Source organism: Columba livia, chromosome 11, assembly GCF_036013475.1.
Source record: "Columba livia isolate bColLiv1 breed racing homer chromosome 11, bColLiv1.pat.W.v2, whole genome shotgun sequence".
Lineage (NCBI taxonomy): Eukaryota > Metazoa > Chordata > Aves > Columbiformes > Columbidae > Columba > Columba livia.
In genome coordinates, this window is record NC_088612.1 from 14,404,761 (window position 1) to 14,425,918 (window position 21,158).

The window sequence follows — 21,158 nt, forward strand, 5'->3', positions numbered from 1 at the left end:
AAAAAGGAGAGAGAGAGAGAGACAATAAAGCCAGGAGACAGAAAAAAAGCAGAAAGATAAAACCTGAGAAAATGTGAGGGCAAATCAAAGAATGAACAAATGAACCACGCAGGCTGTAAAATGAAAGAGAATTAAATTAAGTGCATGGAACAAATATTCAGATAGTGATCAAGGATAAAGAGCAGATGCTGAATATGAGTGAGAGCCAGAAACACAACAGGCATTAAAAAAAACCTGTCAGAAGATTTTGGTAAATTCTCGTTCAGTTCGTATTTGGTTTATTTGAGTAACCCATCCCTCGTTTTCACTTCAGTTTGCGCACTAGGAATCTTGTAGAGCCCACAGCAGATTATTGGTGGCTGTTGCTGGTGGTTTGCTTCTTCCTGCTTTTATAATCAGTATTAATTGGGCCTGTCATCTGGGTAGGTCCAGGATATAAGATAAGTATTGTGACCTTCGTGGGAGAGGGTTTCTTGTGTCACTTAGGGTGTTTATGTTTGAAATCTATGTTCAGACACACACACGGTCATCCAAACCTGCCCACATCTCAGAGTACACTCTGTTTCTGGGAAGTCTCATGTTGCTGAGTATCGTACCGTCACTCCCTATACCTGCCCTGCGAGGGGGAAAACCAAAGGAGAAGAATCGGTGTGTTGATGTGTAACTTCTGCTTCAGGAAAGGTCATTATATAGCAGTTCGGAGTGGCACAATGAGCAGCAGAAGAAACAGGCAGAAAGGAACCAAGCCAAATACAAAGGTTTCTACCTCATAAAGTATTAAAGACAGATACCATATAAAACTTCGTTTATGAGCTGCTCCCAGTTACAAACCATCTCCAGATTGGCAGCAGCACCTTTACTATACTGCTTTTAATAGAAGCTGTCTTCCTTGGTACTGTACTTTTCCATACAAGCTTGAGGGAAAAGTAATTTAGTTTAATAGAAGCCACCCTCGTTTTGAAGCAGGCCTTGATTTAAAGCCGGAAGTAATTAAATGTAATGAAGCCCTTAGCTTCTGCACTGGGATCAGAGCAGTGTTATTCATAGCCATACTTACACGTCCTTGTTGCTAATGTGTCACTAGTCTGTTTTTTCCAATCACTGTGCCCTGTGTTTTTAATTCCTGCTGGCCAGACTGTGGTACAGTATCTGCGAAGGTGAACAGCTTTACAGTAATGGTCTGAAAACAGAGGGAAGGCTCATCTCAGGACTGTGGCATTTATAAGATTTTTGCTTATGATCTAAACATGGCTTTTGTGCTCTATTTATATTTTCTGTTTATGTAGCAGTAGGCTGTCGGTTCTCAACTCTAAACAAAAGTCTTTACGGCAAAAATTCCCAAATCTCGCTTTCAACAGCAAAATTAAAAAGAAAACTTGCCTTTGAAAGGAACTTGCATGCTGCTGACTATTCCTTCTCCTTTCCCCCCTCAATAATCTCATCACATTTCTCTGGGTGTTCCTCCATGCCCTGCTCAGATTGGTATCTGCAGGGCTCCTTCTTCTGTTTGGCTTGTTAGCACTTTGGGGCAGAAGTTTGGCAACTTCCTGAAGTCATTGGGAATTGTGCCATTGGCTTGAACAGGGACAGGCTTTTTAACCTTGTGTTAACTCACTGGCAACAGTAACCAAACAAAACTCTTTGCATCCCTTTCAACTTACCAAGATCTAAGTATCAGATGTAATGTGTGACAAAATCCCAAAAAGAGGGTCATCAAAACAATTGAATCATACAGGAATGCTGTGGGATCCACCCGCCAGCGTAAATAACTCCGTGACCTCCGTTTCATTATTCTTCCTTTCTGATGTCAATAACTTTCCACCATAAAAGCGTACCATGAAATGGAAGACATTTGAGAAGCCTGCCTATCAGCATGGCTCTCATAGTGAGAGGTTAAGTAAAAATATATTTTTCAGTAAAATGCATGTGTACATGTGTATGTGCATTTATATGCAGTGAGGCTGCATACTGACTTTTATAAACTGTTACTTTTCGTTTTTTAGAACGTTCTATCAAATCAGTATCATACGAAGGGCTTCTACTGCAAAGACTCAGGAGAGCAACTTCAGCTGTTTTTCCCTTCCTTCACCCAATGGTTCTTGACTAGTCAGTCCTAGAAATGGATTTTTTTCCATATTGTTATCATTAATAAGGCAGAAATATAACAGTGTGTAGACTCTAATCTCACACTGCTCCTCTAAACTGACTATGTTGATTAGTTTCCAGGCTATCCTCTAAGCAACACTGCGAGTTTCTTCATGCAATTACTAGAAAAGCATGGTCCCAATATTTTTAACAAGCAGCTTTACCAAAATTACTCCATTAGGTTGAGGAACTGGCTTAACAATGTGTTATACTGCTGGGATCAGCAACATTTTGTGAGTGGCTTGTGTGCTATTTTGGTATCCACTGCCAATCAGGGTATTTCCTTCTAAAGGTAGAGATGAAGTATGCAAGTAGATCAGAGCTGATCTCAACACCTTTCTTCCAGCAAGGCAGCACTTGAAGGTCCTGGTGCTTTCCAGACAGCCCAGCTGATGGGTGGTGACTCCATGTGGAGCTGAACTTGGTAGAAGCTGCTGTTCTTCATGGGCATCTCTCTCCAGCGTTAGTAACTTTGAGCTCTCAGCCTTCCTTCACAGTACTCAGAATTGATCCATGTGCTGACTTCTTTTGGCCATGGGTGCCATTGGTTACTGATCTTTGTTTTTCTTCAGGTAATTAGTTTTGCATGCTAGCGGTGGGAGAGTGTGCGTGTTCTAGTGTCCTCTTTAAAAACAGTGACTTTTTGGAGCAGCGTTCATGTGTGTTGACATTCATGTAGACTGTCTGTTATGCTGCAGGTTACTTTAGCAGTGTCCTTACTACCATCTTGCATTCCTTTCCATTATTACGTACCAAAAGAGGCAAGTGTCTTCATTTGCCATTCTAGAACAAGTTAATCAAGTGGTACTTACTTGCTTAGATGCTGATGGATAGCCAAGACAATGGCCTTTGCAGTAGCACAGAACTAGGGTCAGTTTCAGGCCAAAAAAGCTGTAGTTATTACACTGTGGGCCACATTTAAATGAGCTTGTCTCATTTACTTACTGCCTGCTGGAGATTACGGCTCTCATAATGTAGGATTGAAAAGATGGAATAACTCTGCAAAGCATGCAGGTAGTTTCTAGATTCATATTCTGTAGTATTGGTCATATTTAGATTTTTTTTGCTGAGATTTTGTTTGGTTTTTTTGTTTGTTTGGTTAAATAATCTGAAAACTCTATTTAGAAAGTACATGAAAATATATAGCGTTATTAAGGCATTCATGAAGCAAGAACATTCTTCCTTTCTAGGTTTGGAATGATTTTTGCAAAACCTTGATTCTTTCCCAGCAGAGTTGTGTATCTTTTGCATACATGCAGAACAATTACATTTCAAGGAAAGGGCTCTGCTATGGCCTTGTTACTTGACAGATTATCTTATTGTTTCTTCCACCATATGTAGAGATGCCTTTCCAATTTGGTAGATCTTGAAAGATCATTTGGAGGAAAAACATCAAAGCATACCTTGCATAGCAGTGGAGGCCCTTGTCTTTGAGACATACTTTGCATCTCTTAAGAAGTGACAGCTATGCTCTCCACCAGAACATACGTAGTTGCTTATCTGACCTCCTGTAAACAACATGTCCCCCCCAACAGGCTCACTTTCCTGTCCTCACTAAATAGAGGAAGGCCCTGCCTACCAGGCCATGCAGTGGTTCCTGGGCAGCACCTGACTGCCCAAGCCCATTCCCAGCACTGCGCACCAGATGCCTACCAGTTCACTGCACACCTGGCAGCGAATGTGGCTGGGAAGCATCCTCTGCCTTTCTGATTTCACATTAGACCTGTGCTGTGACTCTGTGAACAGTGTGAATGGGAATCACACAGCAACATATACTCTTTCAGTCCTCTTCGTCCTGCCACAGAGACAGCTGGAGGGGTCTCAGGTGCTATGTGGCACCCTTGTGCCACCCCGCAGCCTCCTCTGCTCCAGCACAGCACAGGCTGGTGCAAGCTACCGGCTTTGGGAACCCGCCCAAGCTGTCAGGAAAGTTCTGGCACAGGGTGGCTGCCCTCAGCTGGGCAGCAGCCCAGCCCGTGCCTGAAGAGTGCACAGCCAGAGGCATGTGCATTTGCAGTTTTTAACTTTGTGGGTAGGGCTGAGCTTTCAACATAGCGTGCAAATGTTCACTGGTTTTATTAATTACTGGTTCTCAAGTTTGCGCATTTTCTTCTGTTAAAATTTCTGTGAGAAGAAAGTATGTTTTTAAACTGCTGTGGCTCTGCCGTGGCAGAGCAGGGTCCCTGTGGGGCCACAGGTGTGGGTGACTGAGCTTCACCCTCGGCGCTCTGGCTGCATGTGGGCCCCGAAACCTGGGAGGGGTGTGTGGGTTGGGCACCAGAGCAGTTACAGAGAGGGCCTGGCTTGAGCTGGAATCTGCCTTCAGGTCAGCTTTTCCTTCTTCAAAATAAGTGTGTAGGCTGCAAGCAGAGTGGTTTTGTAGCAGGGGAGAACCACACGTGTTTGATACTGTGTCAGCATTGCTAAGAGTACTAGAAAAGGGCTTTGTATATAGAGTAAGTGGAAAGCAGGGGACAGGAGCGTTATGTTTCCTTCGACTGGGGAATGGTCTTTTTTTCGAAGCGCAAACGCTGCAGCAGCTTTCAGCGCTGGGCCCAGGAGGCTCTGGTGGCGGTTCCGAGCAGCAGGCCGGGCGCGGGGCCGTGGCAGCAGGGCCGCCGGGCTGAGCAGGTGCCTGACACCTGATCACTCACAGGGGCTGTGTGAAGCAGACGGTGACAGAAGTGGTGATCCATTCCAGCATATTTAAAGAAACGCTGTAGATCATGTGTTCTCTGACTGCGTGCATTTTCTGAAAGCAAGATAAATCATATACCTGGGTCTGCTTTGGCTTTTTCAAATAACGTACTGAGTGGTTAAAGGTCTTAATAGCAACAACATGCAACCCAGCAACTGATATTTTCATGATGATACAAGGCTGTCAGACCTCTTAAAAAATTCTGATAATCTAATCCCTTTAATAAGTTATAGTAAAATCACATAAGTGCATGATGCGAACATTGTAGTTGTTTTCCCTGTTTATAGCAATCTTACAGCTGTTGCTTTGCTGGGATTAATTTGTCTCCAAGGGGTTTCAACACTATCCTCCCCAGTGCACTATGAGAGCCTGTAATGTCATGTAATCAGGGCCATATTATTTTTGTCAAAATCTCTGGGAGTGATGTAAGAGGAAAAAGGAAACTAGCTAACTCCCAACCATTTGACCAAAGGTTAAATTAGTCTTGGCCTTTTCCCAGCTGAACCTGAAGCTTTTCAGTCAAACATTTGTTCTGTCTTTCTCAAGAAAAATGGATGTCTTGTCTCCCTCCCATGTTTGTTTGTTTGTTTTTCTTTACCAATGTCACATGTTTTCTTTAGTGTTATGCCCTTATTTGTTGTGGAACACATCACTGGGAAAACAGGTGTCACCTATTGGAAGGCCTGACCTTTGATTTATAATAACTATAACTGTTACGGAATGCCGTGGGCATTAAGACTAAATTTGAAGTAGGTCATACCACACTGTGCAAGAAAACTTGTTGTTATTTTTATTGTGTATGGTAGCTACACAATTTCAGTCCAATCTAGTCCAAGTTGTCCCAAGCATGGCCTTTTATAACACTGCAGAAGCTGTTTATCTGCTTGAAAGATGCTAGAAAATCTCCCAGCAGTGATGTTTTGTAGGTGGTGTAAAAGTCTCCCTGCAGACTATTCCAAGACCATGTACAGTCTGAGAACCTGCCAATAGTACAGAATAAATAGAATCTCTTGTTTGTGTATTCCCATACCTGTTTCCACGTGCGGGGATGTATTCTGGCTTGGAATTATTTTTTTTTACATTTATGCATACACGTATAAGGCAAAGGATAAGGTTTTTGGGTGAGGCTGCCACAAGAAGAGATTTCAAACCAGAATCAGCTGGACTGAGACAGTTAAGACAAGAAAAAGTTATGTTATTCGCTGAACTATGAAACACATTCAGAATGAGGATGAAGCACGGGATGAACAGGAAAAGAGGTGTACTTGGATATTAAGCCTTGGTGAGAGTTCAGAGATGTTCAACATTTTGCAAGAATTCAAAATATTTCTTAATGCATCTGACCTATATGCCTTCTGCTCATGTCTGGTTATATCTTTGAAATACAGATTGACTTTTATTTGTGTACTCTATTAAAATCCTCACAGTTTTGGAAAACTGTAAAAAGTCCAAATCCCATTAGGGACCAACTCAGAGATACATATTTTGGCTGCATAAAGAAGTGAATCATATTTAAAAATGCTAGTTACATAAATCAGAATAACAAATGTAGATATTAGGTGGTCAAACAATGAAGGTCATATAAAGAAACCTGATTAATAACTAAAGAATTGTTAATGTAGTAATCCTGTTAAAGCCTTTGTTACACTAATCAACGTATTCTTGTGTTCTCTATTTTCACAGTGCTTTAAAAAGCAAAAAATATGAATGTTATAATCTGTTTAAATCGTGTTGGTTTTCTTCTAGTTAAACCAATTTCCAGATGATTTAGATGGAAATCATGAGCAACTCTTATAGAAATATTAAGAAAATAATTGAGGCTCGTGCATTTGGAAATTATATACGACTTACACATGGATATGCTACCATCGAATTTAAGCTTCCAAACAAAGTCACCAGAATTCAGTACTAGTCATGTACCTTTTCAGATTATTTAGGAGAATCTTTCAATCCTTGCAAGTGAAGCTGCAATTAATTAGTGTTATGTATTGCTGTTTGCTTGTTCATGTACTCTATATGATCAAAGGTAGTTTAGAGGTTAATTTGCTTTTCCCTTAGCTCTGCTGGGTGGACTGTGGCCACCCCATGGGAAGTAAGGGCTCAAAAGTGACCTTGCGAGTTGTTCTTCTTGGGAAGAAACAAGTAGAGAAGCTGGCTGGGGGAAGCTCTCCACCCTTGGGAAGATCACAGCTTGCATTGTGTCACTTGTTTGCACTGGCTCGAGCACAGTATTGTAATTGTGGAGGCAGCTGAGTTGTCTGTAGTACCCGGTACCTTCTAGGAGGGTATTGCACTGTAATTGCACTGTAAAAAGAAAATACCAGGAGCTAAGAGCAGGCAGCTTGTCTGACTGTATGCAGTTCGTTCAGTATTAGACAACAAAAAGAGTACTGAGGCTGAGCAAGAGCAAAGACAAGTAAGATAGAGGCTGGCATAAATCACACTGTAAGTGCTCAGGTGGATAAGGAACCAAAAGAAAAAGTGGCAAGAGTTTAGGAAAAAATGTATAATCATTAATTATCTGATCAGTTTACAAAGTCATTGGCATTTAGGATGGTGATTATCAAGAACTTGAACTTCGAGTGTTTCTGCTTAAGTGTTTTCTCTCTATACATGTTTTTCTAAAAGTATCTTTTCTAAAAGTATGATTTTTGTAGTGATTCTCAAGGCATCGTTGTGCCTTTGTAACAGTGCAGTTGTATATTGGCATCTTGATGTTTTGAATCCTCAGGATATAACAAGAGTTAGTAACGCACTCTAAACAAGTGTTTCTGAGGGTAACCCAGCACATTGCTGGAGGTGCTGAGATGTGCTCTGTGGGGCTGATCTCCCACTGTTCTCTTGAGAGATGCAGTCCATGGAGTCTAGACAAAGTTCATCTCAGCCTTGAGTTCTGACCTGTATGTTAGTGCTTGGGCTGGCTGGACCTCTGTTGGAAATCTCATGTAGCGGTCCCTATCTAGGCTCAGCTTTTCAAAGGTTTTTAGTCAGGCAACTACGAATTGGTGTTAAGCACAGCCAGCCACAAACTGATGCCTAATTGCTTCCTTGAGTTAAAGCATTGCAGATACCTAAATACCCATGTATCCTAGCTTTCCAGAGGCATCAGTTCCCAGTGAACTCAGCAGGGATGAAGGGTGCTTAGGTCCTCTGCAAGCTCACCTCCTGTTCTGGGAAGCAAATGCAGGAATGGGGAGAGAAAGAGAAGGCAAGGGATCGAACTGTGTACATCCAGATAAAGAAACTGCAGCCTGAATGTGTGTGCAAAAATGAAAACGAATATCTTACAGGCATATCTAAGTATGGAGCTTGCCACTTGGTTGTGCAGAAACAGGAAACAACACAGTGAAACTGAAGTAAACTGATACAAGTGCTGAAAAGCTCATTTGTCTACGGTCAAGCCCTGGTGAAAGTTGATGGTATTATTTATTAGCTGAGAGATCCTGCACTGAGTCTAAACATGTAGAAATAAATGGTTGGTGTGGCTATTTGAAACAAGAAAAATCAGACCTCCCTACCTAAGGTCTTAAAAAATGATTAGTTCCAGAGAATTTCAAGGGCTTTACCCAGCTCAGTTTGTCAGAAGTTAAAAGTATTTAAATTATACTCCTACAAATCTTTAGACAAACAGAATTCCTCTTTAACAGTCTCATCAGTTCTGTGTGTGTGTTTGCATGTACAATTTTTTTCCCTTACAATAGTATAATTGCAGTGTTTATATGCAAGAAATATAGCTCAGGAAAAAGCCAGTACCAAGTAGGACACTGTGCTGGGAGTCAGGAGATCTGTACTTGGTCCTTGCCTTTGCAGCAGGATTTCCTCTGTAATCTTGGGATAAGTTGCTGCATTTGTTTCAATCAGCTCCTTGTCTGTAAAATGGTAATAATAATCCTTTTTTCCCTGGCTTTTCATTTTACTTTTAAAATCTTCGAGGCCTAGACCAAGTCTATGATGTTTGTAGAGGACAGTGGGGCCATGGTTTTGGTCGATTTCATTTAAATAATCCAGTGATCAGTTAAGACCTTTTTCTTTTTTTTTTGTGCCGTGAAGGAGGATTGACAAAGCTGATGCAGAAGAAAGCAAATATTGTTGTCCCTGCAGGCCATTGCAGCTGTAATAACTCGATTTTATTAGAACAGTTTAAAAATGGATGCTTACCTTGTAACTGTAACTCCCTTAGTTCTTGTAACTTTGGTTTGTAGACCATCTAAAGCCTATTTGTGTTGTAAATGTATTCCATAGGAAGTGCCCATATCCACAGTCTCATTAAGAGAGGACAAGTTTCTTTCCAGGTCTGAACTTCTTGAACATCCGGGATACAAACGCGCAGCTGAAGCAAATTAATTGTTTTGTATTCTGTGTGCATTCTGGAAATTCTGAATATTGTGTGAAGTTTATGTAGCTTGATTTCTGATACGGAGAGGAACCTTTCCATTTAGATTTCTAAAATAATGCCACTTAAAGGACAATTGCAGAAGGTTGTAGAAGAGGAGTTGTGCAGGAGGTGTGATCGGTTGCATGACTGGGAGTGCGGCAGGAAGCTGTACCAGGTGTGCTAAGGTCTGGGGGGGAAGAGGAAGTGAAAGCCCATTTAAGCCGCTCACTCCCCATCCCTTCCATAAATTTCATCCTGTTTGTCAGTTTTTCTTTCTGCTCGGCAGTATCTGCAGTGGCTCAGATACTAATTTGCCTGTGATTGCAACAGAAGATGGTTTGTGACTCAAGCTAAGGTCAGCAAGCGTGTCTTGCAGAGCTTTAATAACATTCAAGGCAGGGAAAGACTCTATTGATAGAAACCTAGAAAGTCTTTGTGATTGTCTATTTTTTATTTTAGAGATTATAAAACATGTTTCAACCATGAATTCTGAACATATAGTAGCTTTGCTGCTGCTTAATTTCCTGATAAAAATCGATTACAAAATTATTTGCTGTAAAGGTTGATATCTATAATTGGAAAAAGGATGTGTTAGACTGGTTAAGATAGGCTGGTGTAGATGGGACTAATAATGACCTGCTGAACACTGGCTGCTGTGACTGAGCCCAGAAAATCAGTGATGTTTGCTGCCTTGGTTCTGCAGTCTAAATCACACAGGAACATAGTCTGACATAGTCTGATGAGGAGCTACTGCCCAGCCTACCCAGTGGTTAATGGCAAAGCTGGAAAACACTAGCAGAGACTATATGCACAGCAAAGTTAAACATTGAGTGCTTTGCCTCAGCCAGAGCTTTTAGAGACGCTCCCAAGAGGAGCAGGAATTAAAAAAGGAGAAAGAAGTCCGTTAGGAAGAATAGTGAGAAGGAAAAGTTGTCCTGAAACTTTGTATGAAGCGAAAACAAATTGGAAGCATGTCAGTTGTTTTCCTTTGTCAGGCAAAATCTGCTGGTGGCTCAACACCCTGCACTGCTCTGTGCAATGTAGTTCTTGCTGCTGAATGCAGCTTTCACGACTAATGTATGAAATCTGCCTTCATTCTTCTGAGCTTTCTGTACAAAACAGCTGAGAACAGCATGTGCAGTGACTTTGATTTGGTGACTGTATTACTACCTCAAAGAGAAAAATAGTAATACAGAGCAAAGCATGTTTTTCTCCTACTTAATTTTTCAAAATTCTAGAAGCATCATGAAATCTCTTGGCCAGCCCATAATCCTGAAGCTTTTAGAAACTTTCAGCAAAGTGCCCCCACCCAGACAGATTCTGCAGTCTGTAGTATGAATTTTGCCTGAAAAAGAATGGGGCCCCAAATGTTTGAAACTGCACGCTAGAAGGCAAGCTGGTAATTAGTCTTCCCAGAGAGGACATTGTAAAAACAAATCATTGAGCCATTTGTTGCTGTTCTACCGAAGAACACAGTTAGTTAAAAGAACCTCTTTGCTAAAACCCTGAGAAAGAGCTCAGGATGTTCTATGCGCTTTTAAAATAGAAATCAACCAGCAACCCTGTCTTTTAGCAGAGCTTTACACCAGCCACTCTATAATACAGGCACGGTTCACTACAGGGAAGAAAACAGTCTTGGAAGTTTTATAGGAAAGAGCTTCAAGGTGATTTGAAACATGGAGAAACAGCATCTGTGGTGATTTTGTCATTGTATTTTTTATGTCTGTTAAAATGGAATAGGAAATTAACTTAAAACATTTGTCCCAGAGCTTTGCCTATAAAGTCACTAGAAATGCAGGAGATGAGAGCATCTTCCTGAGTCTTCCTGAATGGTGCTGGACAGCTGGAGACTACTGTCATTTTCCCACTAGAGCAGTCTGAAATGGTGGCATCTGAGGGGTTCGCAAAAGGGAATGTAATGGAAATTGTGCAGAGGGTCAAATGTTCTGCATTCCCTAAGGAAACTCCTGTAAAGGTATGTTGCATTAGTGGCATTTCCTGGGCCCTTTTTCCCATAATTGTCTGGCAAACTGTGTTTGTCCTTGAGAGGCAGATGCTGCAAGGAGAAAACTGCTGGAGAGGCAGGGCTGCAGGGCAGAAATTGCTCTGGGTTGTGCTGCAGTTTCAGTTATGGGAGTGGGCAGTTCTGTATATATTGCTGTGCTGACTTCTTGGTCCCCAGGAGCTCTCTAGCAATGGCTTCTTGTGGTTAAGGTGTGAAGGTGTGCAATACACACTGTGAAGATACATGGGACGCATTCTCAGAAAAGAGTCCATTGCTCCAGTTTAGTTTCGTGCTCTCAGCAGCCTCATTACTTTGCCTCCTCCCCTACGCTGGATGTGGCAGCCCCAGTGCTCAGGCAGTCCTGGTGCAATGCAACTTCATAGGGTAGGAGCTTTCCTTGGACTGCTCAGGAGCTACTGGCTACTTAGGAACCAGAGGCTGGTAGCTCTACCAATGCCCATTTATTTGGAGACAATGTGTTTTTCTCCTTAATTTCACAGCCAGGTTGTGTTTTAAAGAGAATATGCACATAATGCTGAAAGGATAATGCTGAGACTATTCGGTGACTTTTTCTGCGCATTTTTGGAATGCCTGATTTGAATAAAAGGTGTTCTGCTTAGTCCCCACAGCTGTAGAGGCTGCAGATAGGGTGTCTCACTAGCCAGCTCGGAGTGGGAGCCACACTCTCGTGGTGAATGAACGAGCTGGGACTTCTCACTAGTGGCAGGACTGTCAGATGCCAGGGGAATGCTTTAGTCATTGCTCCTAATGTGCAGTTTCTTGGTGGGAGTGCCAAGTACCTTTCTGTTTAGCATCCTTCTCAGAAACCTGAGTGTTTGTGAAGTTTAAAACTAAAGCCTAAAGGAAAGCCGCTCTTGCCAGGCACCGACTGTGTCTTGAGATTGGATATCAAGTGCCAAAGACTGTGGGAGGGGTTTTGGACCAATAGAAAGCAGGAAACAGCAGAAACTTCACAAGAGATCCTGCTCGATGTCCCATCTGGTGCTCCCAGGAGAGTGTGAGAAAACGGGTGCCCATGAGCTGGTCCCCTTTTGCCAGGGGAAGCAGTGCAGACACATTTTCTTTTTGGTGGGCAGCAGGACTGAGCTGCACACAAATGCTTGCTCATTGAGCTGCTGTAGGAAATGGGAACTCATCCAGGTGTACAAAGAGCAGGGAAATAAACCCAAAATGAAGCGAGTTAATATAAACACAAGTTATACCAACCTCATCACATAAGGAACATAAGGGAGAAGGAGAAGGGGGTAAGCAAGGTCATGAAAAATGGTCAAATTGTGAGTGAGTGCGTATACAGAAAGCACTAATGCTTCGACAAAAGCTTGTGGTGGATTGTTGAGAGGCCAGTGCAGTGAAGTCCCTGCTTTGTTACATAGATAAATTGCCAAAGGAAACATTATCCAAACAGTTCTACTTCAAAGCAAAACGACAAGCTTTGGGGAACTTGCGGTACTTTCAATCTGGCCAATAACCAAGTGTAAAGTGTAAAATATACATGTTTAGGAAGCAGAACACATGCCGTTCAAGACAGGCCTTTCCCATGCTCTCAGACCAGTGCAGCTTCATTTGATGTGCAAATGCATGATGTGTGATCTGTCCTGGCAATGTGCTGCCTGCCAGCAGCACAAACATTTCACAAGCACCCTTTTGGGTTACTTCAGCCTGCTGTGTGCACAGCCTCCTTGGCAACCTCTGCAGCTGGAGCTTTTCTTACAGTCTGTTGCTGTTGTGGTTGCACAATCCAGGTTTATTTGGCAAATCTCATCAAAAGATTCCAGGCAGATAAAAACACCTCAAAACCAACCTGGAATTGCAGAATTTGATGTTTAGATACTATTATTAAATGACAATACAAGGAAAGACTACAGGAATGTGCTGAGGAATGTAACAGTAACGTAGACTTAAGGCATATTGCCCCAGCAGATATCCCAGCCTTCCTGGGCTTTGGAGATTTAAGGGCGTTACAGCTGATGGCAAGCCCCCCCCACCCCGTAATGTGTTTGTAAATGTCACCCAAAATCAGATTAAATACTGTTCCCTGGAGTGCTTCCTGGCACTGCAGGCACAGCCAAAAATGTATGTGCTGTGCATAGTACAGGACAGCCTCTGCTGTTTGACAAAACTCATCCTAGAACCCCATGAAAAGTACCAGTGCAAATGCTCCCCACAGAGAAGCAGTGAGTCCCTCTTTCCAGTAGTGGCCTGAGTGGATTTAAATTTGTTGAAATCAGCAAGAAGTAGTTGTGGTCTTTGTGGTGCAGCTGGGCTCTGGAGTACCTGTGCTGGGGGGATGAGATTGGCTTTAGTGAGGGTTCAGGATTTAAACTCAGCTGGTTGAACTGTTTTAGGATTAACCATTCTTATTAACCAGGGGCATGTAGATGTGCTTTTTCTCCCCCTCTAACAGGGGGATTAGGGACATTATACAACAGTTGTGGTGACTTACCCAGTTGTACCAAGAGGTAAGTCACCCTTCTGGCTCTACTCAATCTTTGGGACAGACTCTCAGTCATATGTGTGTGTGCAGCCTCTAGGCCTCAGTCTTAGATAACAAAGCACCTGGCGCTGAGCACTACCCCAGTGTAGCAGCTGTGGCTACACAGCTTAACCTGCTCTTCCCTGCTGAAATGACTGAACTTGCACTGCAGCCAGCTGCAATAATCTATTGCTTGTGTTAACCTTGAATTCCAGTGTGTCAGTTCCGATCCTCTGAGAAAAATTAGGCAAGTGCTTATTGAAACCAGCATCCCAGCACTTCACATTGTGCTGTGTGGAAGAGGAAAGTGGGACCCTAAGCCCTAGTAGCATTTCTAGCCACACTTTAGTTACATGAAACTATACCGCTACTCTCACATCAACCTAATCTGTCCTTATAATTGGGCCAACTTCACGCTGAAGTCTCCCAATTGGCTTCAGAAGTTCCAGAGCTTTCTGGCTGAGCCACACATAGTTCCCTGATACCTTTGCGGTGTCAGTGGACATAGAAGATACAGTGTAGGTACAGAAAGAACTAAGCAAATAATGAGGACAGAAGATGTGCTTTATGCAGCTGTAGTCTAATGTGAAGAGAAAAGCCTGAATGGGTTGGGAATGCTGATGGCATCTAATAGCCAGAGAGACTTTTGCTGCTTCCTGATAGATATACCACTGTGAATATCAGTCATTGTGGTATGAAGTTGTTATGAGAAAAATAACTTCCTGTGTTGATGGACTTAGCATGCAGCAAATGGAGATGTATGGATGCAAATGTAAGGTGGCTGTAAATGAAGCTCTCCAGAGCTCTAGGTGTGACCATGCAGAGAGCCATAAGTAAACGGTACAGTGTATCACTTGTCTTTGACTTCCTCTCTAGATGAACTAATGCCCTGAAGTCAGTGTTACTATGGGTTCTCTTTTTTACAGTACAGAACAGAGAAATAAGAGGGCACTGTAACACGGTGCCTCTGTGTGTGCAAGGCAAGCTTTTTCATCCTGGCCTCTGTGGGGTGAAAGAGTGTTCTTCGTAGCAGGGCACCAATGAATGTATGAATGATGGTCAAGTAGTATCAATATCCATTGCTCTGTCTGAAGGGCACAGAACTGAAAATCTTTTTGCTTTTTTTCACATCCTTTTCCCAGAGAAATGCACTATTATTTCCAAACTCTCCCTTTACTATATCTGTATCTACATTTATTGATACATATATTTTCATTGGCTGGGGCTCCACAGAATGCTTATTTACTATGGATTGAACTTTACTGGTTTCATTAGATGATAACACTCCTTGTTTTCAAGTTGTTTCCAGAACAACCTTCCTTCATTTTGCTTTCAGAAAAGCATTCTGTTGCTTGTGTCTATGTGACTGCTTGGAGGGGTGAGACAGGCTGCAAGCAGTTCAGAGAGATGGAGAATAAGGAACGTCCTAATTGTCCACTCACAGACTCATGACAGAGTGTTGTGCATGCCACTAATTAAATAGAAATGAAACTCTGCCTAACATATTCCTGATATTCCAGACTTTCAGGAACAGTACTCCTTTCTGAGAATGCAATTTCACTCCTATTATTAAGTTTTATTCTCTTTTATCCCATCTGTTTTAGTCAAGTTACTTTGTCTATTGTGGTTGCCTGTAGAGTGTTGATTAAACCAGCAGTATTATTCTGTGACACTGAGGTATAACAATTGCTTGCCATACAATGAAGTAACTTGGCCTTATTAACTGAGTAGTTACTCTGTCTAAATAGGCACAGTTTCAAAAGAGGAATGCTGTTCCCAGCTATGAAAGTAACCCTGGAATAAAGGGATTGCTTGAGGGAGAGTTGTGTACTACCTGGCCATATGAATTTTACTGGCCGTCAACATTTAGTCTGTCTTTTTCTCCTGTTTGAGCATTTTGAAATTAAAGGCAAGTAGAAAATCACTCCATAAAAGATCTGAGTGTTAATTTAATCATCTCTGTGACTCATCTACTAGAGAAAAAATAGGCGTAATGATTTTGTAAAACATTATCCCAAACTCAAGCTGTGATGCAGCAGTTTGCAAGGGTGCCCCACTGGTTCTGATGATTTCAGACCTTCCCCAATAGCTAAACTTTATGACCATGAGGGTGAGGATGAACTTTGGCTGTGACCTAGATCTGCAATTCACAAGTGTTTTTCATACAGCTGCAATAATATTGCAGAAAATGTAATTGGCCTTTTACTTCATTCACTTTTGCAAATGAAAATAAAGCTACTGTGAGAGCAGATCTTTTGCTAACAAAATATTTTTTTAAATATTTTTATAGCTCTGTCAACAATAAAGGAGTCTCACAGTCTAAAGTCTTTCTCTAAACCTTTTTAATGGAAAAAAACTTCATAGAAAATATCCTTTTACTTTTTAATAACATATAACTATATACATGATTAAAAACTGTAACAAAAAGCTGCAGGGACTGGAAAAATGTTTTGTTGGATCCATGCAAATGGTACATTTAAAAAAGGATTTCACAAATCCATGTACATCAAATGGAGCTGCAGTGGCAGGGTTGAAAAAAAATGGCAACTCTATATTATTTACCTGAATGTGCTCGGAATAAAGCACAGACATACGAAATACACAAAAAGAATACAAAAGGGTACACGGTGTAAATGTTGTTAGCACAGAAAGTTTCTTTTTTAAGTAAATAGGAGAAAAGAAGTAAAATCTCCTTTTTCATATTTTATATTGCAGTTTAAAAGATAACTAATCTCTTATTTGCTGTATTTAATTTTTCTTCATTGACATACACTACAGTAGAAGTACCTGGCATTTGCATTTAACAACTCAGGAATATTTTGATTCATCTCTGTGTCTGTGAATGTACTGTCATTTCTGAATAACATGATGTATACATATTGCTTTAAAAACACATACACAGTTGGACATGAGTTAGATATACAAAATATTGAGGGCCACCACACTACGAAGTGCTGGATACTCTTGTCCTGATCCAGCAACTTCACACACAACTTCAAATCTAAGAGGAATTCCTCGGAGAGTAAAGGAAGTTAAGAATGTGTAGAAATGATTTGCTGATCAGGTCTGGAGTTTTCAATGGTTCACAGCATGGACTCTGCAGCTCGGAACACTGTTACACCTGAGGCCATAACTCTGTCCTGACAGCCCAGATAATGTAGCTACACGGTGTAGATGATTTACTGTAGTTTTAAAATAAATTTTCTTAATTCTAAGTTAAACATAAAGTGAAACCTCTTTAAAAAAAGTCTGGGGAATCGGTGAGCTCTGCAGCTGGAAAGAAGAAAGAAATGGTGTTTAGTTTGCTAGTTACACATTGGAAGAGATTCTGTAGGCAGCAGGTAATAATGTGACAGGTTTTAAACACCTCACTTCTAAAAGAACTTGCTCATATTTTTGTCCTGGGCCAAAAAAAGAACAGACATAGTTGGAAAGTCAGTGCCAGCCATTAAGCTCACCTGAGGCTCACAAGCATGGTAAGGATAGCAAGCCAGCATTTAGTAAGAAAATTAACTCAAGCTTACTTCTTGTCAAGTGGGCTTTTGCTGGGTTCTTCCTGCTGTAATGAATACATAATAATTCCCAGTGTAACCACAGGCAGTTTAATAGCATACAAATAAGTGAGGTCTGCATGTGCATATACTGGTTTAAAAAAAGAAAGGAGGTGAAAACAACAACAGTAACAACAACGACAAAACTAGACAAGCAGTGAAAGCTGATATATTCTGTGAAGTCTTGGAATCTGTTCCTGTTCTCCTTAACACCCTCCCACCCTGTCTGACCATGCTCTTTTGGCAGGCAGGTAAAACCCTTCAAGTTCCTGGAAGTGAGGGAGGATTTTTGCTTATAGCGAGACATAAACTAATTATGAAAAGAAGCTTTGAAAACCAAATTACCTTGCTCAAGAAAGCCAAATCTCACTGATGAGTATTTGGATTTCATTGCCAATATAATGGTTTAATTCCCTCCCCAGTTTGACCTCTTTATGCGAGCATGCTAATTGGAAAGTTGCCAGTATACCAGCTTTGGGCTTGTTACAGTTCAGAGTCTTTTATTTTTTAAGAACATCAATGATAGTTTTTTATGTTGTCCTTTCCTAGCATTTTGGGTAAAATCTGGCTTGTAAAGCCCTAATTGAAACTAGAATGTAAGTACAAGCAGGTCTGTTTGAGAAAGCAACCTGAAAGCATTAAGACTTTGTTTGTTTAAAGAAGAGATAAATGTGTGTGTGCATGCATTTGCATTTAACAGTTTTATAGCTAGAACCGTTATTAAATGATGCCCAATACCAATTTTATCTCTTGTTATGATTTGTTTCATAAGATGTAACAATTCTCAGGAGAGTTTTATGAAAACATGCAGAGTTGGTTTCATTACGCTCAGAGTTATGTGCCCAGTATATATGTTGCAACTTAATTTCTTAAATATATATTGTGTAACACTTTGATTCCTGAGTGCTGATCTCCATAAGGATTAGAGAGGGTGGCATCATGTGCTCTTCTGCACAACGTGGTCCTTCATCATTTTAGGAGTTCTTCTGAGGGATCTTTATCGTCACAGTTTTAACTTCAGAGTATTCTCTCAATCCACATTCACCCCTAAAAAACAAATTGCAGCATGAGCTTACACCAAACATGAATCCTTTATAGAGCAAAAACCTGCAAAGTGATTCCTTGTTAAAATGAAGCTCTTACAGACATTTGTTAAATTATCTCCACGCCTGAAACACACACAATACTGCTCCCTTACTTATGTTAAAATCTAAAAAGCACTGACTTGCATATCATGTCAGCATGTTTACTATATGACAGTGCCTTCTCTCTGGATCTCCTGTGCAGAATCTCATGCCAACTGTACCATGAAGAATATTTCAGGGGATTCCTCAGAACGTCCTTCTAATAAGTGTTGTTTTCAGAATGGAGTGAGGGGCCACTGTTCAAAGCCATTAAACCCCTCTGCATGCCTCTGGTGTTGCGTAGTCTACTTTGTATTTACCACTACACTGTAAATTTTACACAAAATATAACACTGATGGAGGAACTCCTGTAACTTTCCATGGAAAGTCAATTCATTTGGGCAGAAATATCAGTATTTAGCAGGCCAGTTCACTCCACCTGCAGTTTTGAAAACTTGGTGAGCCTTACATGTGATATAGTGGTTGATATTTAACTCAGGCTGATCATTCAGTGGGCATTTTAAGATTTACTAGACTCTAAGTACATGCAAGGAAATACATTAATAAAGATTTTTTTGACATGTGAAAGGTTCCTGTTGGTTTGGACCACACCACCACCAGAGAGACCAAAAACTGTAGCTATTTATCAGCCTGAGCTGAGTCCCAGAACCATTCCCTTACGGCTCAGGGGAAGGTGCCACCGGGAGCTGAACGGAGCCCAGTAACTAACGCTGGTGAGTTGCTCTGGGTGGAAGAAGTTCCTGCTTGATTCCACAGGGCTGTGCTGTGCTCCAGGCACCTCTTGGACACATTTTTGCAAGTCAATAGATCACCTAGACAACAGAGTATCCAGTGCCTTTATGTATGTTCTAGATGCCAGTTGGTTTCTTATCTTGGTCTGGCAAACAAAATTAGATCTATTTATTGTCTGTTTCTTCAGCTGAAGGCTTCAGGGCCTTACGCATTTTGTATTCTGGTCAAAAGTTTGGAAGTGGACAACTGTGATGAATTCTAAGGCAAATATTTTTCAAAAGTTAAAAAGTTGTTATTGTGGAATAGGAAGATGGATTCTTCCAGACATGTAGAGCAGAAGAGCCACTGAATGTTCAGTTAAAAGGCTCACTTGTCCCCACAGCTTAATACAGGGCCGTAAGGAACAATAACATCCTGTTCTATGGCCACTTTGAGTCCTCTTGGATTGCAGTCTGGTATCAGGGTGAAAACAAGGGTTGTGTCTGTTAAAAGGAAAGGGCCCATGGGTCAAGTTTGCATGATGCTGTCTCTTGGTTGTGTAGGTGTGAGGGAAGGGGAGCAAATTGTTCTTCAAAAAGCAGTATTACGTACTCTCTTCCCTCAATCCAAGAGAAAAAAAAGGAAAAGAACTATAACTCTAAGCCATTCTCCTGCTTGCTTTTCTTTTGGGGAATGCAACTATGCACTGCTGTATCTCAGAGCTATCCAGACCATAATCATTCCTATGACATTAAAGGATAGCTCTGAAGTAGAATGGCACCTCCTTCTCTTGAAGACATTTGGACAGAGACCAGAATTTTTGGGGATTCTATCTAATATAAAACACCACATGTGGCTATCTGGGATGAGTCACCTGATTTTTAGTTACAGGAGTTATATTTTATACCACTCAGGTAGTGATAAAAAGCTTTAGAGAAGTATAAATGTAACCAAAAAAATTCCCTCTTTTAGACTCTTTAAAGAACACAAGATTATTATAAGTAGCTTTAATGTAAACAGAAATCAGTCGTATTGTGCACATGAGTTCTGGTTCTCTACTGGTATGCACATACCCTGCTACATTTTGTGGGAGTGTAAAAAGAGTATAGCAGATCTCAACTTTCTATGCTCATTTTTTTCCCCATGTGTGATTAAAATCTGTGCATTTAAATGCAGGAACAAAGCAAGTCCCAGATAATAGAGTGCTAGCACAAATGGTACAATTATGATCTAGCTGTAACATAGTATTAGCTTAGCAATGACACGCACATGTATGGACACTTTCCCTTCTTTATGTTTTGGTACTTTAATTGCCTGACTCAATATTATTTGTGCTGTAAAATGCCCTAAAAACAGGGATCTAAGAAAGCACAACATTTTAATAAAAAGTATGCAGATATTAGTGGAAGCAGGGAGGAGGTGAATTAGGAAGTGATATCTGGTAAAAGAGGTTCTGAAAGGAGTAGAATAATGACTCATAAGTAGGTTTTCAGGCATCTTTGTGAGACAGAGATTATTGCCATTCCAAACATGTATTGTTTATGCTTAATATTTTCAAAGCCGTAGATGGGAATCAAGTGTACAACTACCATAGACTTTTCCATGGGAGCTGGGGTGCTGCCTGGTTTCCCCCCCTTTCCAAAACTCTATGATATCAATATGTGAATATTTTGCTTGCTCAGCTAACTTGCCTGAAGTCAGTGGGGTCACTCTTGGGTGTCAAGTTACTCATATGCTCTATCGAGCTTAGTAGTTTAAGAATATTTTCACAATGATAAGAGTTAGATGAGCTGACATATTTATGCCAGTGTGAGATCACCTCATAACTCATGAATGTGGAGAATAGTATGAATGTGTTATTCAAAGTACTCCCTAATGAGGGAAAATATTTCAGACTACACAGAGCTGATTTTATAGATCAAGTTGTATACTTCCACATATTTAAAGTTTTAAAGAGTTTGACCTTACTTTAGTTTTACTGCTGGGTTTGCCATTAGCCATAAGCTATTTTGAAAGCTTAGGTGACACATATCT

General features: G+C 41.0%; 1 protein-coding gene and 1 long non-coding RNA gene across 3 annotated transcripts in view; one reads left to right on the plus strand and one right to left on the minus strand.

Moving 5' to 3' along the window:
• LOC110365199 (uncharacterized) overlaps positions 1-21,158 on the plus strand; it is a 107,652-nt gene that overhangs the window by 39,007 nt on the left and 47,487 nt on the right. The window lies entirely within an intron of this gene.
• ALDH1A2 (aldehyde dehydrogenase 1 family member A2) overlaps positions 16,043-21,158 on the minus strand; it is a 55,434-nt gene continuing 50,318 nt past the window's right edge. Inside the window, exon 14 of the mRNA XM_065076015.1 lies at positions 16,043-18,315. Within this exon, the coding sequence (XP_064932087.1) occupies positions 18,243-18,315 (73 nt within the window). The 3' untranslated portion in view covers positions 16,043-18,242. The remainder of the gene's footprint in view (positions 18,316-21,158) is intronic.